At 41.1% G+C, this 13,850-nt stretch overlaps 1 protein-coding gene across 12 annotated transcripts in view; it reads left to right on the top strand.

Annotated features, from left to right (window-relative positions):
- The window catches only part of TBXAS1 (thromboxane A synthase 1), a 258,727-nt gene that overhangs the window by 97,684 nt on the left and 147,193 nt on the right, over positions 1-13,850 (top strand). For 10 of the 12 annotated variants that reach the window (XM_033514764.1, XM_015628575.2, XM_033514763.1 and 7 more), the window contains one exon: positions 12,011-12,063. In XM_033514764.1, the coding sequence (XP_033370655.1) occupies positions 12,011-12,063 (53 nt within the window). Of the gene's footprint in view, positions 1-10,259; positions 10,444-12,010; positions 12,064-13,387; positions 13,527-13,850 lie in introns of those variants that run through there. The other 2 variants (XM_033514767.1, XM_033514766.1) reach the window with 2 other exon arrangements.

The following is a 13,850-nucleotide window of genomic DNA, read 5'->3' as shown; positions in this document are numbered from 1 at the left end:
TGGCTCTGTGTAAGCTCTGCTCAGCAATAACAAAAACATCTCTATATTATTAACCCTGTGTTCAGCACAAATCTAAAACATAGCCCTATTCTAGCCACTGTGAAGAAAAACAACTCTACCTGAGCCAAAACCATCACAATTGGTAAAACCTCCCAGTTTTATCCATGAAGTTTAAGCAAGGAAACCATCCTGTGTCTATGAAAGGCCCTTGGGGTCCTGGAGTCCATTCTCCTTCTGGTCATGCCAGTATTTTCCTGTTGATCAAGGGCTGGATTTAGAGATCAGCTAGCACTGCTGCTAAATCTTGCACTGGCCAGAGCTTCCCCATGACTTTTGTAGGGTGCCCTGTGCTATTCCCAGTGGTATGGTGGGATTGCCTCTTTACTTCAGAGGACATAAATGGATGCCATGTTGTCTGGTGGTCACTCCTTCGTGCCTTTTTCTGTGGGACAAGCCTTGAAGTCAGGTTAAACTTTTAGCACCTCTTCTCACTGTGCATCATTTCATTTTGCATCTTACTTCTAGAGAGATTTAGTCATTCAAATGTCCCATAATTTGTCTTACTGTTTACCCAACAGGGGTCCCCTTTTCTTTGAGGACCTTCAGAAGAAAGCCCCTGCTTTGAAAGCATTACCTAAAATAAGTGACCCTCTTGGACCTGGGAATGTGCAAACCCTCTGCTCTGTACAGGTGTACCATGTACATAAGAAAAGCAGGAGAGTGAAAGAGTGCTGACAGTTTTCTGTCTGAGATGATGTCTTCATCAGGAGCTTGGTTGTGCTGTTTTTCTCTCCAGTCCCTCCAGGTGGTTGCTTTATGGGGAGGATGGGAATGTTGTTTTATATCCCTGGCAGTGGTTACTTTCCAGCAGTGACCCAGTCTCTTAGGGATGTGGTTAATTCACAGGGAGAGGGAGGAGCAGTGGTTGCTCTTGACTTTGTGCCTTATGCCAAAACATCTAGGCCTGCATTAAGTGTTGTACTGAATAAGGGTGCCAATCACCTTTCTCCTTTTCTGTGTGCAGATGAATTCAGTTATAAAAGGACAGCTAAATGCATTGGTTCCTCTGGAAAATATCTGGTATTTGCAGGTGTGTAGCATCATTCATTAAAAAAAGAAGCAAACCCAGATGGCTTGACAAGTGGGTTTTTTTTCGCTGGTGCTGCTGCAGAATCCAGCCTTGAGTGATGATCTAGAAACAGAAATGAATGGTTGATAGGAGCCAATTCAATCTCCACTTCCAAACCTGAGTTCTTCTGTCTCTGAATTTGTCATAGTTGAAACTCTGACTTTGGTTGACACATCCTGTGCTAGCCAGTGATCTTACTGATTGCTAGAGCCCCCAAATTCTCATTCCACTGCAGTCTCCTGTTTAGTTTCCCTGTGCTATCTCAGCTCCTGATGCTCTCTGCAATCCTCTCTCCAGCCCACACAGGGATTGGCACTGTGTGTTTCTGTCTGCCTCTTCCTAATCCTTTTCCAGGGAGGCTTGATATGGCTTTCTAGTGTTTCTGGTTTTTGTGCTCAGATCCTACCAGCTACCACATGGGTGGCTTGGGTCTAAAACAGTGTTTGGCTTCAAGACAGAACATGAAGAGTAACTTACCTTATGAAAACAAGGAGATTTTGCTGGAACAGTTACTTTAAAGTATGCGAAGAGTCAACTGCCTGCTGTAATGTGGCTGTTGGGGCTACAGTTTGTTGTATTGCCAAAGGGATAAAACTATTCTATTCTGCGCATAATTTTACAGCCCATCTCTGTCCATAGTGCTTTGGGGTAGTTCTGTCTTACCTGGTGGCGTGTCTGCTCTGGGAGCAGGATGAAGCACTGGGGGTGTTTGTTCCCATGGCTAGGCTGAAGATGCTGCTCTGCAGACACATTCCCCCTCCTGCCCTGCTGAATATATGGGATCACCCCAAGCCCTGTGTGTGTCAAGCTGATGTATCTACCCTTAACCTCGTGGCTTTTAGAGAGGTGTCATGTGATAGATAGGAGCAAAAGGGACCTGTCATGCCTATGCCTGGCCTATCCATGCTGCAGATAGCAGCATGCTCTGCTCTCTGTCAGAGGCCAATACAATCTATGGGGATATTTTTCTCTTTTCATGCTTGAAAGCTGCATCCATATGTGGGATCCCATCCAAGGTGGAAATTGGACAAAAGGAAGCCGAGCTTGTCTGGCCATGTTAAAATACAGAAATAGTCCTGGTATCTTTCAGTAATGCATTAAGTGGCATGATTAAGGTCTGTCACACGTAATGATCTTTCCACGTCTCTTCCCTGGATGTTGTGTAGTGCTTTGGTTTGGATTCTGTTTTGTGTCTTAGTGTCATCTCAATAAAAAAATTAAAATTTGAGAGCTAAATTTGTGATGATCTTAAGTTATTTCATGTGTGATTATATTAAGTGTATGTTTCATAGTTTTAAACCTGATGGTCACAGAAAATTAGGTGGCATGGATTTTATAACCAGTTAATAAACAATGACAGAGACCCCTAGCACTATACAAGGGGAATGTCTGAGGAGGCCAAGATACCACCCACTGAATGAGGGATCTTGTGTCCCATAGATGAGTATGGTACACAATACCCAAATAGTACCCACTTAGGCATTAGTGAGCAGTATGAGATGGCCTAGAGTTTGCATCAGAAAAGAAAGCTTAATCATTGTCATCCTGATTCTGTAGGTGAAGGGGCCAAGATTTGCACAAGGATGTGCAATTTTTCCAGTGCTTATTTCAAAGTCTGTTTGCACTCTGTGGCACCCAAGACAGACTTTTTCACAGTGGGTTCAGTTAAGATATTTTATGCTTTAAAATGACATTTTCATAGTCTGAAGGAGTCTGCTGTTGATAGGTCTGAGAAGGAAGGGGACACTCCTCTGAAGTGGAAAAACTCCTTGGAAGAAAGATTCTCTAACTTCCTTTCTTGGGAAAGAAGTCAACCTTCATTTCTTTGAATGCCCCTTTGATGCCCTCAGAAACAGTGCTGTGTTGTCAGAGTGCTCCCCAAATCTTGGTTTTCCTTAGATTTAGCCCCCAGGTCTGTATGTCCTACAAGAAGTTTTCATTTCTTCAAATTATGCAGTGACTGTTTTGCTTCTCTTAAGGAAGGCCAGCAAAAATAACTAATAAAGTTCATTAACTGTTAGTGAGATGTGCTGAATGCTTATGCTAATCCATCTGAGACATTGAGCTCACAGTGAAAATCCACATTGCAGTGGTCCTCTATTGTACAATGAACTCCCTCCTATAGAGAGCACTGTAATTCTCTGTTTTCCTGTTGTAATTTGAAGATACAGTAATATTAAGGCAGCAAAGGTGGTTAGCAATCCAGTGGAATTACATGTAAGTAGAGATTGTGTAGGAGAGAATTACACTTAGTTTGGAAAGAAGACAACTTAGAAGATGTTTAGTGGAAATTACGTACTTTAGTAAAAAAAAATAAATCCATTGTTCCTTTCTATTTTTTTCCTAGTTTCTGGGCTTATTATAAATATGTTTATCAAAGGATCAGAAACTGCAGTGAGTCTGCAAGACCTCATATGGAGCCTTTCATGAACACACATTGAACAAACTATAATTGTCTTTGTGGATGTCTTCATAATGACATGTTTTCTGGTTTGGACAAAGGTTCCTAGAAGCCTGAATAGGTGTCATCTGTGACATTTACTATGAAGTAAAATAAGGGCCTAGCAGGGTTAAGTGTTATTTAGACAATAGTCTAAGTAAAAATAGTAAGTTTGCAATTTTATCTCTATAGAGGGTATAAACAAGATCTAAGCTAACAGCAGGTAACTTTCAAATAGATGAAAAGAAATATTATTCTAGCCAGTGTCATCAGGCTGCAGAATTTATCATTGCAATAATCAGAGAGTTGAATACAGCCGCTGGAATAATTTGAGGGTCTGGATAATTTTATGACTAATTACATTTGTAGCTATGCATATTATAAGAGTAATTCAATCCTAAGCTAACAGTTGGGTGAGGAAGAGACCTCCCTCTACTTAAAGCATTTCAGAGTTAGCCCTGAATATTAGGTACTTTTCCTCATGCCTTTCTTCAAAGCCTCAAGCATGTGATATGTCTGAAAGCTCAGAAACAGATCAAATTTGTTGGTATTCTTTTCCTTTCTCATATACTGCCTGTGTTTCTGTGGCAGAGAAGGAATGTTATTGTAAGCTACCAAGGAGGAGGATTGTGAAAACTTCAGCTTGTCTCTGGCTCTACCATTGACTTCTTGTGTGGCATTTGGCAAATTGCTTAATCTTGTGTACTTCCAACTCCCCACCTGTGACAGATGGGCATTTAACAGCCCAGAGATGTTGTGAAAATGAAGTTTGTAAAGTGAAATGAGATTGAAAAAAAGAGACAAAAAGAAAGCAAGGATCTCATTGCACTGTGCCAAATTAATGTATGAGACTGTATCTATATGAGAATGAGTTGGAATGTTAAGGTGAGTCAAGAAGTGTGAATGCAGTGTACACATGTGAAAGTGTAGTAAATCTTTTCCATGAGAAGAGTCCCTCTTATTCTAGAAATGACTGTAGATCTCCTTGAGGTGTAGATGACCTGGGTTATTCATCCTACGCTTAATTTTTTATAACTATCCATGTCTTGCCTCCTGTGCCTCAAAACCCTTCTTGAGGTTCTTCAGTCACTGTGCTGACTAAAAGGCTTCTGAAACCTTGCTACTTCAATAGTCAATAACTTTTATCTAATTTCAAGCAACATTTATCCTCAGCCAGTTTATACTACTTTGATCTTCTAGTAATATAGGCCTTTATATTAAATAGATATTTTTCTCTCCCTGGTGATTCCCCCCAGTACAGTTCTAGGCAGCAAGCATGTCTCCTCCCTTTGGTCTGCTAAAACGAACCTTTGGTTAGCTAAAATGGACTCTACTAATTATGACTTGTAAGACAGGCCTTCTGTTCCCCAAAGATCCTCATAACCCTTTTCTCCACTTGTTCCATTTTAATTCATTCATTTTGAAAGTGGCAGCTCATCAGATTTACATGCAGCATTCCAGAGGAAGCCTATCCCAGATACTCTACATCTGTAGTTTCCGTCATACTTTTTTCCATCATACATTTTCCATCATCTTTATCTGATGGTTAATGTGTCCATCCAGGTTTTTCACTTCTGTCTTATTTTCAAGCAATCACCTACTACTGCAGAAATTCTTGGAGTTAACATAGTCTCTCTCTAAGGCATGAAGCTTTGCTTTCCACTAAAGGCTCTCCTCAGCTGCAGTTGTTCAGGTTCTTCAGGTTATCCAGTTCTTCTAGTATGACAATCTCAGTCTCTCTGCCTGCTGAGGAAAGGATCTGTCTTTTCAGAAACAGAAACTCCACTGAAGCCTGGCTCCCTTTTGTGCCAAACTCAGTCCTCCAAACATTGAACAAGGTTTGTCCCCAATTGACCCTTGAGAAAACCGTGGATTTCCTCCTTTTCTGGCTGTGTCCTTTCTTTCTACTCCATCTATACTCACTTCCCCACAGCTTCAATGTTTACAGTCTTTTGTTTTTTATCTTGGTTTTCATCCTTTTGTGTGTGACAATGGTTCCTCAGCCACCAGACCAAATGCATTACTGAAATCTGTGTGCATCTCTCATTGTTCCCTCTCCTAGAAAATATATTATTTTCCTAAAGAAAGATGACAAGCAGTGTATCCCTTTTCCCATTTCGGTCACCCTCTTTCCATTAAGTATTTGCTGTGAAGTGGGGTGCCACGGGGTGCCTGAGGGACTGTGACTGGCTGGAGCTGCTCCATCCAGCTATCCACTTGGGCAGTGCAGGTGCTTTCAATTCTGATGTTAAAAACACATGGTGGGTTTTGTGAGGAAAATCTGAGGACTCAGGGTCCCATGCACTGAGAAACCTTGCATGCTGTTGAGGTCAGGCTTTCCACTCTGTGTTTGCTTCCTTGGCTCCCCCTCCTTCCAATACTTCAGCCTATTAGAATCACCCACTAACCTAGTTAATGGGGAGAAACGGCAAATACCAGAAAAGATGATGTGCTTTTCTTAATTCCCATTTGGAAACTTGACTGGTTTAAACAGTAAATGTCTCAAGAAAAGGCAAACCTCAGAAAAGGGTCCAAAACACATCTTGCTTTTGTAAGGCTGGCACACCCAGGCGAAGACGGATGAGATGAGTACTTCAGTGGTGGATGGTCTTTGGGGACAAAAAGGTAGTGCCCTGCCAAATCTGCCAAAGTGGCTTTAAGCTGCGGTGCTGAATGGGCGTGACCCAAGTGTACTGTGCCATCTGATCTTTTTGGGTGATAGGATTGGTTAAGGTGATATCCAGATGCCTTCTTATCCTTTGTGTGATGATTTGAACCAAAGAACCTTTGTCCTCTCAGGGTGGGAGAGGTGGCAGAAGAAGAGGGCAATGAGAGGCATGGGGTAAGGGCAGAAAGGAGGAGCTCACACAAGATGAGAAATATCCATGTTTCAGGGAGGGACTAAAGCTGTTTCTCTGAAGTGAGACAACAGATCTTTGTTAAGGACAACAAGGACTAACACAGATCACAGAAATAAACCTGCCTGCTTAATTTTTATTAAAGATCTGAAAAGGTAGAAGGAGAGAAATTTACAGTTTGTTTGGTATTTAGCTCAGGTAATTTTTTTAAAATTGTGTAATGAGAACACATTGTCCAAATTTTCATATGCAGATTCAATTAGTGTTCAGTTAATTAGCCTTTACAGATGAGATTAACTTAATTACATAACACTAACCTCTCTTAATAACTATTAGGGGTATGAAGGCTGCCTTTAATAAATTTAGAAGGCCTATATGTGTTTTTTAAAATCTGAAATGACACACACATAAATTAAACCAAATTGCACACAGAGGACAACCATTAATGGTAATGATCAAAGGAAACAAACTATGTACATAGCTCAGAATCAGTCTGCTTAGAAGTTCATGCTGTGTTCCTCCTCTTGTCTGCTGGCATCCTAGTGATTTCACTAGGATTATTACTGGAGATGATGTACAGTCTGGGGTTATTCCTTCAAAGAAGGTTGCAGACTGATACAAGGTTGCTTTAATTAAATGTTGGCTTGTGTTAAAAAAAAATCATTTTGGGTACTAGGTTATTAGCAATTTTCTTTTTCAGGTGGTCTAAATAAAAAAGATGTGCGAAAGCTCATTGAATGCTAAAAATCTGATCCATAAATGTTTTTTATTGTCATTATGTACCATAAATAACTGTATGGATTTTTTTATCTCTTGATATGAGGTGTGCACTTGAACAATGACACTGTGATTATTACTATCACAATGAAACAGAGAATCACATCTGATATAGGGGGGTAAAGGTGGAGCATATATGGGACTACTTATGGGATGTGGCATCTTTGCCTTCTGAGTCACAAGTTTGAGTCCAGGGTGTCTTGGTAAAGTGATTGACATCAGATAATATCTGATACTTTTCAGAAGGGAGCAACAAAAGAAGCTTTTTTCCCCTTGGCTGTTCTTCCATGGGTAATGTTTCCCACTTGCAGTGAATTTTGGTGGGCCCATCACATCCATCTCCACAGAGCTCAGTAGCTTTTGTGATATTCAGTACACTACAAAATGCAAGGGCTACCCTCATTGCATTCTTTAGGAACCGTTTCATAGTCCAAATTTTGAGTTACTGTCAGGAGCATGCATCTGCTGGATCCCAGCTTTGTGGACCCCTTCAAACCATTTTTCTCATGACCCTGAAGTAGCATAGTTAAGTTCATAAACCACATCATTTGTTTTCCACCTGCAGTAAGATGAAATGTTCAAAGCAACCTCCATATAATCTGAGTAATCTCCCATTTACAGCCTTGAGATCTGCAGGATCTAAAAGGAATAGGTTGAATATGCCTCATGTTAAACACCCCAAAAATCCAAATGCATTGCTTCTCTATGAAATGCTGCCTCTTTCTGAAAACTTTGGCTTAGTGCCTACAACCATTTTCAGCAAGGAGGGAAGATGACATTGCCACAGATTTTTTCCTTGCTGTGAGGAGCTAGCAAGGTGAATATGCAATGAGGAAGAAAATTGCTGAAGTATCTGTCTTGGAGTGTCAGAGTCTATCGAAAAAAAGGAGAGGGGATACTTGAGCAATTTCAGCCCTTTCATGTATGCAGCTCAAGCTGAAGCTTCAACATTCAGCGTCTCAAGAAAAATGGCTGGCAATGACCAGACTTTGCTTTGTCTGATGCAGACACAAATCTTGTTCTCTTCCATGGGGTTTGTGCCTGTATCCCTGAGAGCAGGATTTGGTCTTATGAGTGGTTCTATGCACAGATGCAGCCGATGATACACACTCAGAGGGTGCGGAGAATGCAAATTCCCTGCAGGGAGGCAACCGCCAGCCATGTAAACAAAGTACCTTCTGGGTGTGCAGCAGTCAGCTCACTTGAGCTGCTGTTTCCATGGTGTACCAGATGTTGTAAAATATACTTTCTTCAGGGGAAGAAGCTTTCCCTACCTCCTGCATTATCCAGTCTGATGATGGACTGTCCTCAGGCTGGTACCTCATTGTATGGGCCACATGTGACAAGTTCCCCTGGCCCAACCATTTTCTGAGTTGATGATAGCTCATATTCTGCAGCTTCCAAACAAAGAAAAACCTAAGTGATTTTTTAAAACTTGGAGCATCATTGCTAACTATGCTTTTAATTGTTACTACTGAATGTTTAACGCACAACAGTTCTTCCTGATGCACATAGTGTCATACCGTAATACTGGGTGTTGTTTTGATTTTCTGTTTCCTTCTGTTTTTCTAAAAAACCAGAATACATATGTTTCCATTTCTCCCCGATTATTCTTTTCCTAATCCCCATGTTGCTTTGTTATAATTCCTGGTTTAGGGAGGTTAAAGCCACTGGGTACAAGTCAGCAGGTGCCGTTTCTGAGTTTGACTGCAGATCATCCAGCGGATAAATACGAGGAAAGGAAGCAAAGATGGGGGTCTCTGCTCCCATTTTCTTGTAAAATAGCAGCTGATTGTGAGCAGGTGCTTGGCTTTGTCATAGGTACTAAGTACAAGTGCAATTATAAAACATGGACAAGTCTGCAATAATTGGTTGAAGCAAACCAAACTCAGCCAGTATAAATAAGTTACCAAAAGCACTTAAGAGGCTTGCTGTGCTTCAAACATGACTCAGGAGAGGAGAAAGAGGATGTTTTCAGAGTACCTGTCTACTGGAGGCCATGTTTGGGGATGAAGCCACAAAACTGGCAGAGCTGCGTCCATGTGGCATTATCCCCTCACTCTGAGTTCTTGCAGGTTCATTGGCTTTCCTTGTGGCTATCAAGAGCAAACACAGGGGCCTTTTTATGGATCCAGCTTCCTCCAGCTGAAAGGTGTACCTTGGTGTGTAAGGGATGCATTCACATGCTCTCTGCCTTGTCTGTGGTCTGGCCACTACAATGCCATAAGAGCTGCTATCAGGTGCTGACCAGGCCCCTGAGGGAGGCCAGGACAGCAGTGGGTGCCAGGGGGGAACAGTGGAGGCTGGAAGTGGTAGGTATGTATGTGCAGTGCTGCACGGCATGAGAAAGTATCCTGGAGCGTAGAGAATGAAGGCTTCTTCTATTCCTGAGGATGCTTTCTTACACTCTTTCCCAGGTGCTTTTCACCTCCTTCTCTTCCCCCATCCTGCAGCCTAGTACTTCTCACTTTAGGGAAAAACAATAAAGTGTGGTTAATTTTAAGCCAGTGCAATTATTTAGGAGTCCTGGAGGTGGAAAATCAGTTACTGGTTAACAGACCTGATTTGAAATGTGTTCTGCCTGACCCCCTCCTGTAGTGAGCCAGAAGCAGTTCTTCCAAGAAGCTGGCTTTCTGGAAGGCATTTCCACTGAATCATTTAAAGCCTAGGCTTCTTGAAAATGTTAATATCCTGCTGGCTCACTGGAATGCAGCTGGTGGGTACAGCAAGTGCAATACCTATGTGCGTGCTTGCAATCCAAAGCACAAGTGAGCAGGCAGGGTTCAGGCTGCAGTGTGGGTGTCCTTGCTGAAGGCTCAGGCTAGGAGGGCAGTGGGCTGGAGATCAGAGCTGATTTGGCATGGTCCCACAGGACTGGCAGTTCCTCTGCCCTGCCCAGCCAGTGCAGCTGGGATCCAGCAGTGCTTTGCACCCCTGGTGGGGCTGTGCCCGGTGACCCCGAGCCGTGCCCTGCGTGGCGCTGGTGCCGCAGCGTGGCTGGAAATGTCAGTGTGTTTGTGCAGCTTGGGGCTGCTCTCCTGGGCACAGTGGGCAGAGTGTGCCCGTGGGCTGAGCCTGCTGTACCAGCCTTAAACAGCCGCCTGGAGAACAGTGCTGCGTGAATCTGACCCCAGGATTCCCCCTTGCATCAGCAGACAGCCTTTACAGTACTGAAAACTCATTGCAACTGCAGGCTGAAGTCCTGCAATGGCTGGAGTATCTCTATAGCAAAAACTCAGGTCGGTGTGAGTGTATGTGTGCCTTTTCCCCTCCCACGGTGTCTGCAGGCAAAAGCCTTTTTGAGTTAGCTGTATGTTTTTCTGGTATTACAAAGGCTTTGTCCACCTTAGTTTCTGTGTGCTAATGCATGAGGAATCTTTTCTGTTTACCTTAGTAGTGAAGAACTTCTCAGGGGAGAATATATATTCTTTTCAGGCAATACCCATTCTCCTCAGGCCGTCATCTAATCCATCTCTTTCATAATTTTATCTTTAGTGTTTTTTCTTACATGTCATCCTGTGATTTTTGTAGCTAAAGGAAAATCTGGAGTTCTTGCCTTAAACTGGAGACATATTGTCCTGTAGAATAAAGGTATTACAAGTCCAGGATTTTAAAAAAAAACACAACTGTACTATAAGAATAAAAGAAAAAACTGAGGGACTCTATGACAGGAGGACTGTAGGTGGTGGCAAATGCTTTGCTAATTTGGACAATAAGTTAGCACCCAAGGGTGGTAAGTCAGATCATTACTTTTGATTACCACATTTTCTTTTGCTCAGTGTGGTACAGTACTCTCAAAGTATACCCACATTACATGGGCTTGTTTATTTATGTCAGCAGTAGATGTATTTACAGGAGTTTGTATTGTTCTAGCTAATATTCTGTGGTGTGTCATAAAACACAAGAAAGATTCAATATGAGACATAAGTATCCTACTTTGTTAGTGAATTTTCTCTTAAGAATGAAAACAGATCAGATAGTCTGTCTTCCATTAATATAAATGCAGATTAATGCAATCAAATGTGTTACTTTTTCCATATACAAGTTGCAAACACAATGGAGTACAGTCCTCAAATATTGCAGTTTCATTAAAACAGATCCTTTATCGTTCACTTAAGGGGATATATTTTGCACACCTTCCTTAGATTGATCAATTTGAATTCATTTAAACACTAACAATTGAGTACAGTGGCAGGTTTATTTAGCTAAATGGATAACAATTTTCATCAATTATGAAAATGAAAGACAGTTAAAATACTAAAAATTTAAAAAAATAAATCTGCTTACTATTCTGCAGAGTGTACCAACTGACTGCCTTGTGCTAAACTCTGCCTTGGCAGGTTTGGGGATTTTTTTAATAATGTGAATAAAACCAAAATAGGATGACCTTGCCATATTCCCTGTGCTTCCCCTTTGTGTAGTAACTCATATGCTTATCCCCTCACGAATTTCTCTTTTAATTTTCCTTCCATTTGCATATCTGAAAGAGAATGGAGTCAGGACCAAAATGATGAAGTTAGTTTAAATATAATAAATCATGAAATGGTAACAAATTTTGGAACATTGGTTAAAATGTGTTTCATGGCTGTCCAGATCTTTTTTGGGGTTGAGATTTGTTTTTCCAGCCATCCTTTCTAGACTCTGTATTTGTCACATATGAAGATTATTAGAAAGGTGAGGTTATGAGTTAATACCATGGTTCTCCTGGCAGTGGTTCAAAGCTTTGGGTGAGTGGTAGAAACAGTGTGTAATAGAGCTTCTGCTAAGCATTTCTCTAAAATACTTTGTTATTTTTCTTTCTTCCAGGGTTTTTGGGAAAGCCACACAAAACTAATAACAGAGTATGGACCTGTTTGTGGGTAAGCTTAACAGTGCTATCAGCTTTCTTTTGTCTGTCTCTTGCTCTTTGAGTTTGTTGGTTGGGAGAGGAGAAAATACCAAGATAGGATGTTCATCAGAATGCACAGTGCAGTGTTTCAGTTTGGGGGACAGAGGTGGAGGTGGTTTGATTACATGCAGCAAATACTCTTGGCTTATTTTAGTTCAGGATTTGGCATTGGACTTCATTTTTCTCTCTCTTATTTTAATTATGCACATAAAGTTTAGTCCTTTTCAGAACTGTACAAAGCTACCAGCCTTCAATATTCTCTTTTCATATGCATATTCTTTATACTTACAGTGAACAGTGGAAATAATAATTTGTCATCTTAAAAACCCCTCAGTTTATGAAATAGTATGAATTTGGTTCAGCTGTTGCTATCTATATTTATGCAAAATTCCTAAACTTAAAATACAATGAAGTACAGATTAGAAATGAGGCATTCCTCTCTCTATAGCTCAGCTGTGCTATCTTAGCAGTTTATTAGAAGTAAAGAGAGTTTAAGCAGTATATCTATTCGTAGAAGCCCTTCCACATTTCTGTGAATGTCATTTCTGTTCCAAGAACTACTTTCCAGTTGTCATCATTTTAAGTGAAAATGCAGTTGTCCCGTGGTATCTTCTATTGTTGTGGTCAGTTGGCATTTGTAGCATAACTATTATTTCAATGTATAAGTATCAGGCAATATCCACAAATTATGAAAATGTCGGGTTTTTTCTCCCATAGTCTGCAAGGAGTTTAAGATACTTGTAATAGAGCACATATGAATGTCTGTGTGTGTGTGTACATATTTGATTACAAAAGATACCAATATGCTCTGTATGCTCTTCCAGCAAAAAAAAAAAAGCTCTAGCAGAAAGAAATCAGGCTCAGGCATTTGGTGCTCCAGTCACAACCGCCTTGTGGCACTTATGCTCAGCCCTAAGGACAAAGTGCTGCAAGAAGTGATGGAAATAATGAATTCCAAGGGTTAGGTACTTGTCTAGAAGGAAATAATACAGTGTCTTGTCTGGCCAGGAATGGGAAAAGATATTCATTAATGCTGTGGCAATTTGTATGTTGTGTAACAAATGGAAAGTGACTGTGGCTTATTATCTCTGTGACCTTTGGTGTGATGCCCTTAAATGACAATAATGTAAGAACACTGGCATTTATTCCTCAGTATACTTCCTTCCTTATTAATATCATGCCTATTTTTTTTCCAAGCTGAATTTGAGACAAGTTGCTATTTAGTCATGTGTCTGCTCACTCAGCCAGGCAAGACTATGTCATTGGAGAAGGAGATGTGTAATTACAGTGTGTGAGCAGATAGAAAGCTTCATTTCTCCAATCTACTTACAGAATGCTAGGGAATGAAATCTCTGTGAGACTTGAATGGACTGCAAAGCTGGATGATGATGTTGTGGTCAGCCAGGATAGTTCTGCCTCTTTGGGATTCTCTAGGTAGGAGGAGTGAGCACAGGTGTACTTCATTTATTGCATGCATGGAAAACTCAATTTGTGAGGGGTCTCGGAGTCTGACAGAGAAAAAAAAATGCTGTTTTTCCTTTTCTCCCAGGAAAACAAAGCTGGATGCAAACAATGCTGTGTTTGAGATAAGGTCTATTTGCAGTTGAAGGAGGATATTTTAAAACCTGGCTTGCAAGCTGCTTTTCAATAGGTGGGGTATGTGTCAGGGGGTATTTATCACAGTCCTGTCAATTAAAGAAATTCCTTCTTCTTCCCTATAAGTCTTCAGTGTGATTCTTTCTGTGGTTCTTTGAAGTA

The sequence above is a fragment of the Parus major genome, chromosome 1A, assembly GCF_001522545.3.
Source record: "Parus major isolate Abel chromosome 1A, Parus_major1.1, whole genome shotgun sequence".
Classification (NCBI taxonomy): domain Eukaryota; kingdom Metazoa; phylum Chordata; class Aves; order Passeriformes; family Paridae; genus Parus; species Parus major.
The sequence above is the reverse complement of the archived record's forward strand: the minus strand, read 5'-3'. Positions and strand labels throughout refer to the sequence as shown.